A 13,314-nucleotide genomic window follows, 5' to 3' on the forward strand; every position below is an offset into this window, starting at 1 on the left:
CCCCCCCCCCCATGATTGAGGCCATGGGCTGTAGGGTTACCAGCAGTGGTTGAGAGGGGACCCTTTCTTGTTTCAACCTTTGAGGAGAAAGAGTTGATGCCAGAGCATTGGAGAGAGAGAGGATTTCAGGAGCAGCCCTTTCCTAAAACACAAAACTCTGCACAAAGCCAGGGCTTCTGATGATTTATTCTTGTTCAAAGAGGAATCGCCATATTCCAAAAAGACAAACACAAGCCTTTTGGGTGACTGGGGTTTAGCCGTCCATAGTCAGCCCCTCGCATTCCCTTAAGTAGGGCCTTGTTTGACATGCCGGTTGTGGGGGAGAGGAGGGCTGTCTTCTCGCAGATTGAAGGGCCAGAAATGTCAAGATCAACACCCTTTGAGAAAGTTCCACCACCTGATTGGCAAAGAGAGCCCATCCTCCAGATGGCCATGTTCCCCAGAGCTGCTTGAATTTGTCAGAATTTCCCCCCAAAAAAGTAGAGGCTAGAACATTATTTTCGACACATTTAGATTCAAGATCAACTTGAGAAGAATTGAGACCTCACATTGGTTTGCAAAGATCCATTCAAGTAATTCCCTCCAATCCCCTCTGCACATTTCTCTGCAGAATGAAAGGGGCATAAAGGTACCCCTGACCGTTAGGTCCAGTTGCGGACGACTTGGGGGTTGCGCAATCATCTTGCTCTATAGGCCAAGGGAGCTGGCGTTTGTCCGCAGACTGTTTACCTTCCCGCTGCAGCGGTACCTATTTATCTACTTGCACTTGACGTGCTTTCAAACTGCTAGGTTGGCAGGAGCAGGGACCGAGCAACGGGAGCTCACCCCATCGTGCGGATTCGAACTGCCGACCTTCCGATCAGCAAGCCCTAGCTCTGTGGTTTAGACCACAGTGCCACCCGCGTCCCACGGAAGGGGCACAGACATGTATTAAAAGTTCATTCTCCAGAGTCCAGTGTGACCCATGTACCAGACAGCAAGGTAGACCATTGTGGTAACCAAACACTGAAGGGCAATGCCCATCCTGGCTCTGGGGCTCTTTCACTGATTACCTTGGAAAAAATCCATCGACAGGTATGTATGTCAGGTATAGAGAACGTGAAACCCAGTTCCACGGTGAAGGTCAGTTAGCAGAAAGTCAGGGAGCTGCTCTGCATACTCCAGAAACAACAACAGCAGTAAGGGGATGATGCCAAGAACAGCTGTGCCGGCAGTGTGCAAACTCTGGAACCTGCAGCACTTGAGATCCATTTTGCATCAGAGAATAAATCCTTTGAGGATCCTGTTTTGGTTGGGGGGTCATGGCCTGAACCAGCAGTGCCAAGATCCTGCTTCTCCAACAGACAAGGAAGGAGAGGGCAGTGCCTGGAGGCATGTGGCTCCACGGCAGTGGCTGGGAATGGCAAGGAGGAGGCAGTCGCTGGCACCTTTTAAGGGCTGGGAGCAAAGAGGTTATGCCCTTTGTGGCATGTGCAAAGATGGGGAGGGGGGGCAGTACAAGAGGGGCAGCTCCTGCCCTCCCCAGACGTTCCTCCTGAGCTCCCGGTGACGATGCTGCTGGGGTGGCTGGCTGGCTACTTTGTCTCTTCCCAATGCCTCAACATACCCTCACCTGTGAGCTGGCTGCTCCAGCAGGTGAGTTCAATGCGCTGCTCTGCTTACCCATTGCTGCAGCTAATGCAGCAGGCCCAGGCAGAGCAGTGGAGCATTGGAAGAAAAGCTGTGTGCCCCATGGCCTGCCCTGCACCCTCTAAGCTTGCACTGAATTGAGAGTTGACTGCCATTAACAACCAGCTTCTGGGAGCAGAATGAAGCTGGTGTGCCATCCTGTCCTTTGCCTGTGTTGATCTTTTCCTCCCCACGTGCAACAGATCTCCCTTCCACCCAGAGGTCTCATATGTACATTCCACCCACCCTCCAGGCACACTTCAGTTTGTTAGTTCCCACACCAGGCTTTCACATGACTAGTACATCTCCTGGCAATTCCCCCCCCCCCCCCTGGCTTTGGCCGATTTTGTTTTTATCCGAAAAATATTTACTAGTGAGTTTCTAACCTGCTATGGTCCTGTTGAATCCTGATTCTATTAGCTACTCCCCTCCCTGTTTGGTGTCATCTGCAGATTGAATGAGCATCCTCTCAATTCCTTCATCCAAGTCATTTATAATGGCATTGGACAACAATGGGGCCAGGACACTCCACTTGTCACTTTTTCCAGGATGCTGAAAACCATTGGAGAGCACTCTTTGGGTTCTGCTAGTCAACCAGTTACAAATCCACCTAACAGTAGCATTGTCTAGCCCACATATTACCACTTTCTCTTCAAGGAGATCAAAAAGTAGCTCAAGAAGCAGTAACTTGTTCCATCTGACCTGAATCTTTCAACATTCATCTCCATTGGATGTTCCCAAAGTTCTAGTACTATGGGAGGAAAACTGTTCCCCATCCATTTTCTCCACACCACACATCAGTTTATATACATCAGTCATACCCCTTCTATCTCTTTCTCTAAACTAAAATCCCTCAAACATTGTCCACTTTCCTTGTAGTGGAGTTCTTCCACCTCCTTGGTCATTTTGGTTGCCCATTTTTGGTACTTTTCCAACTCCCAAATATCCTTTTCAGGATGAGGCAACCTAGAAATTAACCTATGACCATTTATCACCAGTAAGCGGATGATACCCAGCTCTACCTCTCTTTTAAATCGGAACCAGTGAAGGCGGTGAAGGTCCTGTGTGAGTGTCTGGAGGCAGTTGGAGGATGGATGGCGGCTAACAGATTGAGGTTGAATCCTGACAAGACTGAAGAACTGTTTCTGGGGGACAGGGGGCGGGTGGGTGTGGTGGACACCCTGGTCCTGAATGGGGTAACTGTGCCTCTGAAGGACTAGGTGTGCAGCCTAGGAGTCATTTTGGACTCACAGCTGTCCATGGAGGCGCAGGTCAATTCTGTGTCCAGGGTAGCTGTGTACCAGCTCCATCTGGTATGCAGGCTGAGACCCTACCTGCCCGCAGACTGTCTCGCCAGAGTGGTGCATGCTCTGGTTATCTCCCGCTTGGACTACTTCAACGTGCTCTATGTGGGGCTACCTTTGAAGGTGACCCAGGAACTACAACTAATCCAGAATGCAACAGCTACACTGGTGACTGGGAGTGGCCACCGAGACCACATAACACCAGTCCTGAAAGACCTACATTGGTTCGCAGTACATTTCCAGGCACAATTCAAAGTGTTGGTGCTGACCTTTAAAGCCCTAAACAGCCTCGGCCCAGTATACCTGAAGGAGTGTCTCCACCCCCATCATTCTGCCTGGACACTGAGGTCCAGCACTGAGGGCCTTCTGGCAGTTCCCTCCCTGCAAGAAGTTACAGGGAATCAGGCAGAGGGCCTTCTCGATAGTGGCGCCAGCCCTGTGGAATGCCCTCCCATCAGATGTCAAAGAAATAAAAAAACTATCAGACTTTTAGAAGACATCTGAAGTCAGCCCTGTTTAGGGAAGATTTTAATATTTGAGGAATAATTGCATTTTAATATTCTGCTGGAAGCCACCCAGAGTGGCTGGGGAAACCCAGCCAGATTGGAGGGGTATAAATAATCAACTTTATTATTATTATTCAAAGCTATCTCTTCTGTCCTGTTATTTGTGGGGAGGTGGGGGGGATAAGAAGAGCCATTTGGATCTGGCCAATGGTCCATTCAGCCCAACATCCAATTCTCACACCATTCAGCTAGATGCCTGTGGGAAACTTGGAAGCAGGACCTGAGCATAAGAAAATTTCTCATCCTGCTGCTTCCAGCAACTGCTATGAAGAAGCATTGCTGCCTCCCACTGTAGAAGAAGAGTATAGCTTTCATGTTTACCAGCCATTGATGACATGTAACTGCCTAGTCCAGAAGTCCAGGAGCATAGAAGGCAGCAACTGGATTACTGGCTGCAGTTCTGTTTAGATATTGTATATCTCCTCCTGTTTTCAAACACCTGCATGAGTTGCCAGTACATTTCTGGACCCAGTTGAAGGTGTTCAGGTTGGTGTTCACATTCCCACATGACTCGGGTCCCAAATACCTGCAAGACTGCCTCCTTTGCAGTGCTGAGATAGCTCAGTTAGTAGAGCGTGAGACTCTGAATCCCAGGGTGGTGGGTTTGAGCCCCACATTGGGTGAAAGATTCCTGCATGGCTGGGGGACATTTCTCATTGCAATAGGAGAATCTGGACATCCAATAAAAGCTATGGATTTATAGTGTTTTCGCATTTTTAAGATGCCTTGAGGAACCACATAAAAATTTGAAGCAATGTGAATCATCTGGTTGTGTGAGATAGCATGTGAGATAAAGGTACCCCTGCCCGTACGGGCCAGTCTTGACAGACTCTAGGGTTGTGCGCCCATCTCACTTAAGAGGCCGGGGGCCAGCGCTGTCCGAAGACACTTCCGGGTCACGTGGCCAGCGTGACAAGCTGCATCTGGCGAGCCAGCGCAGCACACGGAAACGCCGTTTACCTTCCTGCTAGTAATCGGTCCCTATTTATCTACTAGCACCCAGGGGTGCTTTCGAACTGCTAGGTTGGCAGGCGCTGGGACCGAGCAACGGGAGCGCACCCCGCCGCGGGGATTCGAACCGCCGACCTTTCGATCGGCAAACCCTAGGTGCTGAGGCTTTTACCCACAGCGCCACCCGCGTCCCTAGCATGTGAGATAGAATCCTCTTATTTTGTTACATTGAACTGCTCATGGTTCATTGGCAACTGCGTAACAAGTATTTGCATGAAGATCGGTAAATAGTTGCTTAAAATAATTTATTTATTCCATTCATTTGCCACCTGTCAACAATATTGCGCCTTAGGGTTAGCCTTCCAGGTAGCAGGTGTCATTTAGATGAAATGATTTCATTGTAGGTGAATGCTTGTCGGTGAATGGGTAGGAATTTGTCATACAGAGATTTATGACACAATTGTTTACGGAAACAATTTGCTGTTCCTGGTTCCTAATGTGACTGCAGCCTTATGCCCTAATGTGTGAAGTAGATTTCTGCCACCTTTATTAATTAGCGTCTTTGGGATTAGTGCATTGATCGCTTGGTTGAAAGCGTCAGCAAGGTGTTAGCTCTATCATCCTTCAATAAAATCACATTTTAATATTCTTATAGCAGAGGTGCTAACTTAAATAAAATATTTGTGGGGGGTAGGTGAGGTCCGGCTTCAAAAAAACGGCCTGGGTTTAATCAACGTTTCCTTTCTGACCTCTAGTGGCCGCAGCAAAGAAAAGCAAGCATTGTGATTTTGCATTAAGTGAATGGCGGATGAGGAAATGTTCCTCACTGAGCTCTAGAAACTTGTTTGCTGAAACCAAAGACAACAGATTAGAGTGAGGCAAGAGTCAAAAGCAATGCAGCAAGACATGTTCAGCACTACAAGCAAAGCCAGCAAGTGTTTGCATTTGCCAATAATTAAAATCTGTCTGTTTTTGTTGTGTTCACAGAAAAGAAGAAGCAAAAGAAGAAGGAGGAGGAGGAGGAGGAGGAGGAGGAGGAGGAGGAGGAGGAGGAGGAGGAGAAGAAGGTGTTCTAAATCATTATTGGTGAAAAATGGTGCCATTCTAAGAAAAGGCATCAGAAGAACATTCCTACTAGATCAGACCAAAGAGCCACCTATTCCAACTGGGTTTCTAAAGCTGCCGAACCATTGCTCCATGATGTAGGTAAAAAGGTAAAGGTAAAGGACCCCTGGACGGTTAAGTCCAGTCAAAGGCGACTATGGACTATGAGGTATCTTGACAAACAGGAGACAACCCGCACTCTCAAATTTCTGCTGTAGACCTCTTCTTTTTGTGATACTTGTGTCATGCCTTTGGGTGGACTTTGGCTAAGAGGTTGGGCAATTTCTAAAGTCTCTAAAAGCTGTTATACACCTTTGTTTGGGGCCCTCACCTTATCGCAAGGGAGGGATTCTGATGCAACCGAAAAATAAAGGTTTTCCTTGCTTTCCTTCTACTGGTTCCTGCCTCCGCCCATTTTCCTCTGGTTGGTATGGATGTAGGAGACAATGAATCCCTTGATGGAGAGTTGGGCTGTAAAAGCCATCCTCAAATATTTCCTATCACACTAGTAGCCACGGATAGTCTTCTCCAAGAATGTGTCTTATCATATTTTAAAGCCATCTAGGTTGGTGGCCATTCTATGACCTCCATTGGAGTTTATAAATGGATTGCTTATACAGGCATCCCTCCATCATGCATGGATTGGGGGTGGGAGGGGTAGGTGGAACAGACACCTCAGGTGATGTAAGACCCCAAGGTGGCATCCCTTGGTGCTCCACTGCCTCCACCAACAGATGGGAAGAAGTGCCAGAATTGGCATTGATTTCCAGTGAGATCTCACCAAAATGACATGACCATAATTTTGGAGCATATCAAGGAGGTGTGGGTCACAGTACTGTGTTTCAATGGTTCCACTCCTACCACCAGAGCCATTTCTAGGAAGTAGTTGTGGGAGGCCACTATTTGGTGCCATAGGAACTGGAATTTGGTGTTTCATGCTATATAAAAATCTCTACCAAGCTGCTGGGAGGTGTTATCAGGAGAGATGATGTGAGGTATTATCTACACGTGGGTGACACCCATCTCTTATTCCCTAAGCTGTTAAACATCTCTATTAAGCAGCTGAAAGTTGTCAGGAGAGATAGAATCAGGGATAATCTACATGTGGGTGACACCCATCTCTATCACTCTGTTCCATCTAAATTAAGAAAGGCAGTTGAATTGTGTTATACCATGCCTTGAATGGGCTGATGAATTGGACATGGGCTACCCACGCTGGAACTACCCACGCTGGAAGAATGGCAGATGAAGGTGATTGACTACATGGGACTGGCTGAGATGACTAGCAGAATCCGTGACCAAGGAAAAGAGACGGTGGAAGAAGACTGGAAGAAGTACAAAGATTATCTTAAGAATTGTTACAAAATTAATGAGTGTTAAAATGTCAAGGGTATTGGAAAAAAATAGAATTACAGCTGTAAATGATTGGGTAAGAGAGGTAGGATTAAAGAAAGCGAATAAATATGTTAATGAAGTGAGGGGTTGCTGAGAAAATCTTAAAATAGGGATGCAAAAAAGGGAGGCATGGGGAAGTCGGCGAAACAGGCTTAAGAAAAGGTGGTTATGAAATTATATATGTTTTTATGTCTTTTGTTTGTTGGTGTATTGTGAAGTGTATTGTGTTTATTCTATGTTGGAAAATCAATAAAAATTTTATTTAAAAAAAATGAATTGGACATGGGCCAATAAACTGAAACAGATTGCTGAAAAGAGCGGAAAAGAGCTGAAAAGCTGAAAGGAGTCATCTAGGTCAACCACCTGCAATTCAGGAATCACACCCCAAAATCCTTAACAGGTGGCCATTCAACTTCTGCTGACAAAACTTCCAATAAAGGAGGTTCCACCGCATCTGAGCTAATCCATTCCAATATTGATCAGCTCTAACCCTCAGAAAGTTATTCCTAATGTATAGTTTGAATCTCCTTGCTTATCATTTGAATCCCTTGGTTCAAGTCCTACCCTCTGAAGTAGCAGGAAACAAGCTTGCTCCATCTCCCATGTGACAGCCCTTTATATATTTGAAGATGGCTACTATATCACCTCTCTGTCCTCTTCTCCAAGCTAAACATATCCAACTGCATCAATGATTCCTTATAAGGCTTGGTTTCCAGACCCTTGATCATCTTGGTCTTCCTCCTCTCTACACATTCCAGCTCATCACTATCCTATTTAAATTGTGGCACCCAGAACTGGACATAGTCCTCCTGGTGGGGTCTGGTCAAGGCAAAATGGAGTGAAACTGTTACTTCTCTTGATCTGGAACTATACTTCTGTTGATACAGCCTAGAACAGCATTAGCAGTGCAGATCTCCAGCCAACCAATAAGTACTAAAATGGAAATAGAAAGGTGAGTTGTCCATTTACAAAATTCATATATAATTCATATACATTTTCGAATGTAATCCATTCCGGAAGACCGTTCGAGTTCCAAAACATTCAAAATCTGAAAACTCAGCACAGAAGCCTGAATACAGAAAACTCAATAGGGAATCTACATGGCACGCCTTACTTCGGAGGCAAGTTTGGAAACCGAAGCATTTACCCCCCGGTTTATGGTATTTGAAAACAGAAATGTTCATCAACTGAGACGTTTGAAAACCGAGGTACCACTGTGTTAGTGAAAACAATAGAGAAATGCATTATATTAGAGCAAATGGCTTGGAATCATGTGTATATTAGTCAAAACTCCATACGAAGTAAGAGTATTTATTGCGAAATTTTCACACTTAAGTGCTGGTGAATTTTCATGAGGAATTCCCCGCTGCCCCCAAGAACCACATTTTGCTGCAGAAATATGGAGAAATGAATATAATATTGGGGAAATAAGAAACTATCAGAAGCTGAGGTTGGCAGATTCTCCCCCTCCTTATGAATGACCCACAAATTCAAGAGATTTGCTCTCATAAGTTTTTGACAAAATCTATGATGCTATCCATTAATTCAATTGCAGCAGGGAATGTGAAGACACCTGCGTCAAAGAGGCTTATCACCCCATGAAACCCATTCTCAACATGGAACCAGTTGACTTTCACCCCATTGTCCTCCAGACGTTTCTTGTATAGCAGTCCATCATCTCGTATTATGTCGTACTCACAGCTCACCAATAGGGTTTCAGGAAGCTTCTGGATGACAGAGTCCTCAACAAAAAGGCAAGAAATATCAGGTTCCAATAGCTCTCGCAATTGCCTATAGACTTCAGGCTTATAAGGAGCAAGTGGGACTTGTTTGTAGCCTCTCACCTTAAATCTCTCTGGAATGTTGTCTGGACTCACCCACTTCCCATATTTCAGCCTCATTGAATCTGGCACGTGAGAGCCCTTCAGGAGCTGGCCTGCCAAAGAAGGGTCCTTTCCAATATACTTCATTCCAAAGTAAACAACGTTTTCCCGGAACAAGATGGGCATTGAGTTGTTCTGTTGATGGCAAGGCAGGTTGATGTCCATAGCCTGTGTATTAGGATAGATGAGCACTTGAGCCCGTAGCTTTGGAAGGTCTGATCTCTCCACCAATTTCTGGGCAACAACACAAGCATAATTGCCCCCCGCACTGTCCCCACCAACGATGATCTTGGAAGGATCCACCCCATGGGAAACTGCATTTTGAATTAAGTGTATGGTAGCAGCAAGGCAGTCCTTGTACTGAGCGGGAGGAAGATGCTCAGGAGACAGGCGGTAGCTGCAGAATAAGACAGAAGCAAAGAGGTAAGCTTCCAGAACCTTTTCCAAACACTTTCATGATCACATAGGATTACAAGAAGAGCCTGCTGGATCAGTTATAGGAGATACAATGCAGGTGAAAGTCAGCTGGCTTATGCCCTTAAAAAACTGACTTTACCAGCTAGCAAAAGAGTGTAGGGAATGCTGGGGAAGCAGAACCCTGCAGGATTGGATCCAGCTGGTGGAAGACCATTTGCCAGTTGCAACTTTCCCTCCTGCTCCTGTTCAGATGCAGGGGGCGTTTCCCAGTCTCTTCCTGATTGTATGTTTAAAAGCCCTAACTGAACTGGTTAGCTCTGATTTTCAGTCACAGAGTGGAACGTTGACAGCTTTCGTGGGGAGCCTCTTTCTTCTGCAGGGAATATGGCAAGGGTTGCCACCAACAAATACAGCAGCATGTTGGGCCCCTACACTCTTTCCCTACGAAAGGCCATGTGTTTACTTACCCAACAGACACAACCACTGAATCAGTCTCCTTGGCAATCTTGCTGCAGACATCTTGGTAAGACTCTAGCAAGGTGAGAGGGAAATTTTAAATAGGGAGGTAATTATCTGCTGCCTCCAGTCTTGCCTTAAAAAGCACATTTTTTGAACAGCAGTCTTCCGATGCATAATGTATCTGTACATGCAATTTTTACTGGCATAAACCTTTCTGTGCACATGTGCACATCACGCAGCTCAAGTACTGCATTGTAAGATTCTGAGAACTGCAACTTTGGAAGTATGACTGACTTTGGGTTCACAAATTGTTTTGCAAAATGCCAATTGGCTAGGTTCACCTATAAAAGCAAAGTGAATCAAATTACCCCTCCCTCCCCCCCCCAAAAAAATTCAGGTATGATGGTGTTTCTAAAATAGAGAAGCCATTAATAACTTATATAAACTAACAGGCGTTTTCTGGTGTATTCTAGTGTCTCTACAAAGTTCTAAAGGTAACAGAAATACAGCTGGGTTGAGCTCAGTGAATTATCTGTCTCTCAAGATCAAACTGCCCCAAGGACTGAGGCCTCATGTTATTAATTCTTTTCCTTCTGTACTTTCTCTCTCAGGGTGGATCTACATACAGGGGGGAAACACACACGCTATAAATGAGACAGAAATTAAACTGGTATAACAAAAGAGAAAAATCCCTATGGAAAATCGTGTTTAAAAATTTCCTGCTCTCTTGCACCATCTGGTGCTGCATGTCTATAACGCATTCAAAGCATTGTTTTTTGACTAATATAGCTGAGTCTTTGGGACGCGGGTGGCGCTGTGGGTAAAAGCCTCAGCGCCTAGGGCTTGCCGATCGAAAGGTCGGCGGTTCGAATCCCCGCGGCGGGATGCGCTCCCGTTGCTCGGTCCCAGCGCCTGCCAACCTAGTAGTTCGAAAGCACCTCCGGGTGCAAGTAGATAAATAGGGACCGCTTACTGGCGGGAAGGTAAACGGCGTTTCCGTGTGCGGCTCTGGCTCGCCAGAGCAGCGATGTCACGCTGGCCATGTGACCCGGAAGTGTCTCCGGACAGCACTGGCCCCCGGCCTCTTGAGTGAGATGGGCGCACAACCCTAGAGTCTGTCAAGACTGGCCTGTACGGGCAGGGGTACCTTTACCTTTACCTAGCTGAGTCTTTATTCTATACTGATTTTACTTGCTCTGTGTATATAGTAAATTTAAGTTTTATTTTCCTGTTATATTTTGTTGCAACTGAATTGTGAAGAGACTTTCATTCCAGGGATCTGGAATTGTAGCATCAAGCTTTTTTTGCCTTAGTAAAACTTTACTAATTAAGTATACTGAAAAAACAAAAAAAATTCCTTCCAGTAGCACCTTAAAGACCAACTAAGTTAGTTCTTGGTATGAGCTTTCGTGTGCATGCACACTTCTTCAGATACACGAAAGCTCATACCAAGAACTAACTTAGTTGGTCTTTAAGGTGCTACTGGAAGGAATTTTTTTTGTTTTGACTATGGCAGACCAACACGGCTACCTATCTGTAACTCTAAGTATACTGAGTCTGAGTCTTTTTGGAACCCCATGTCTTTCTGAAACTGTCTACACTGCTGTACCACCATGCCACATGGGTTGAGTGGGGCATGAATTTTGACCAAAAAAACCCCCTAGCTTTAAGAGATATGTGGCACAAGTCCAATGGTTTGCAACCTTGCATTTAATTAACGTGTTATAATTTGTGTGCAAACTTAGGCCAATTTTCAGAAACAGGAAAAAACAAATTGTTATCAGAACCTCTGAAATGCCCACCTCAAAAACATCTCTCCAGTAATCATGGTCAACATTCAGGGATAATGGCTGTTGCATTTCAGGAAGCAAGATCTGCAAGGGGCACGGGTGTCCCCCAAGCTCCCCACTTCTTCATGTGTCATTTGATCCTACCATTTCTTCCTCCCACAGTTGCTACTTTACAAGTTGTAAATGGGACTTGTACCCAAGAGTGACACTGCTAATTGCCAAGTGGTAAAATTGTCCTTGTTGTTGTGAGTCCAGTTCCGGGTTTCATATTTCTGAAAGTTGACCTAAGTATGCAAATAAATTGCCACATGTGGGTGTGGTGGCTGTGGGGTGGGATGAGGTGGAGGATTGGGTGAGGATCAAAGGAGGGGGTGGCCAGGGGTGGGAGGGTGGCTGTGTTGGTAAACGGAGCGATCAGGAGCAGCAACCTTGAGTTATTATATACATGTTTGTGAACCTCTTTGAGGTTCTATAAAATCAAGTGGTATTTGTATTTTATAAAATGAATCAGCAGTGGGAGGGACAGAGCCCCAGGGGCTGCTTGCTGTCGTGTAGCTCCCCTTATCCCCAACCATTGACCAGTGGAGATGTGAAATCTGGGAAGCCATGATAACAAGAGCCTCTTTTTCCTTGTTTCTTCTGATTGACATAAGTCACCATATCTGCATATAAGTCAACATGCGGTAAACCAAAGCGCACATGTGCCCCTTGTCTCATCAGGAACTACCACGGCACTCTTTTATTTCAGCTCCGTAAACCATTCTACATGGGTTTATTGAGTTTAATGGGGCTTGCCTCTGGATAAGTGTTCAAAGGCTCACAGCCTTAATCTCTTACCCAGTGATTTTTTTTCTAGAAAAATAGGTACCGGTACTCACCATGAAGTTTTACACTTTTTAACAACAACAACAAAAAGGCACTGCTCTTACCGATGCTCCCAATCATCCCAGCACCTCCATGAAAGAACAGAAATCCTTTCCTGGGGCCAGCAGATGGTGCTTTGGGCTGATAAACCCTTACAGGAACCCCATCAAAATGCAGATCTTTGGCAGAGAGGCTGGGATCCATTCTTGGATTCCGGAAACTCAGGAGGAAGCGGGTAAAGGCAAACTGGCTGCAGACACCCAGCAGTTCAAGACACCTCGCCTGTTGGACAAAGGAAAAGTCTCGTGGAAACAGTGCCTACAAATTGCATCCTATTCAGCATGGGGTGTATCCAACTAATTCATTCAATCGAACAATCAATGTTTATGACAGTAATCAGCCAGCATAAGTATCCAGCTAAGGCCTACTTAGACCCATTGAAATGAATGAGCACATGTTAGCCATGTCCATTATTTTCAATTAGTCTGATTAGAATGGGACTATCATTAGAGGCAGCCCTGGGTCAAAATGAGTGATCCAATGGTTTGACTTGATGCTGAAACTCAAAAGCTTTCCTAAACCATGGTTTATTTAGCCAACCCGACCCAGACACCAGCCAAGCTACAGATGCAAAAGAAACCAAGCTTTGGAGAAACAATCACAATCTGCTTGTTTGCCTATGAGACAATTTGTGGTTTGGTAAAGAAACCATGATGTAAACAAACCATGGCTTTGTGTGAATAATATATTCGTCTCTGTTTGTATCCCTCTATGGGATGAAAAGAAAGCCCTTTTTAAAATTTTATAAAACATAATATCCTTATCTCATCATCAACAACAACGAGCAAACTCATTGGTTTTACTGATTTTTTTGTATGTTGTATTAAGCAGTATATGAATTACTTAAATATAT

At 45.3% G+C, this 13,314-nt stretch overlaps 1 protein-coding gene across 1 annotated transcript in view; it reads right to left on the reverse strand.

The window, feature by feature from the left end:
• Positions 1-8,360: 8,360 nt before the first annotated feature.
• The window catches only part of LOC114603262 (arylacetamide deacetylase-like 4), a 6,906-nt gene continuing 1,952 nt past the window's right edge, over positions 8,361-13,314 (reverse strand). Inside the window, exons 2-4 of the mRNA XM_028742133.2 lie at positions 12,467-12,683; positions 9,756-9,819; positions 8,361-9,268 (exon numbers count right to left, since the gene is read on the reverse strand). Of these exons, the coding sequence (XP_028597966.2) occupies positions 8,494-9,268; positions 9,756-9,819; positions 12,467-12,683 (1,056 nt within the window). The 3' untranslated portion in view covers positions 8,361-8,493. The remainder of the gene's footprint in view (positions 9,269-9,755; positions 9,820-12,466; positions 12,684-13,314) is intronic.

The sequence above is a fragment of the Podarcis muralis genome, chromosome 7 (genome assembly GCF_964188315.1).
Source record: "Podarcis muralis chromosome 7, rPodMur119.hap1.1, whole genome shotgun sequence".
Lineage (NCBI taxonomy): Eukaryota > Metazoa > Chordata > Lepidosauria > Squamata > Lacertidae > Podarcis > Podarcis muralis.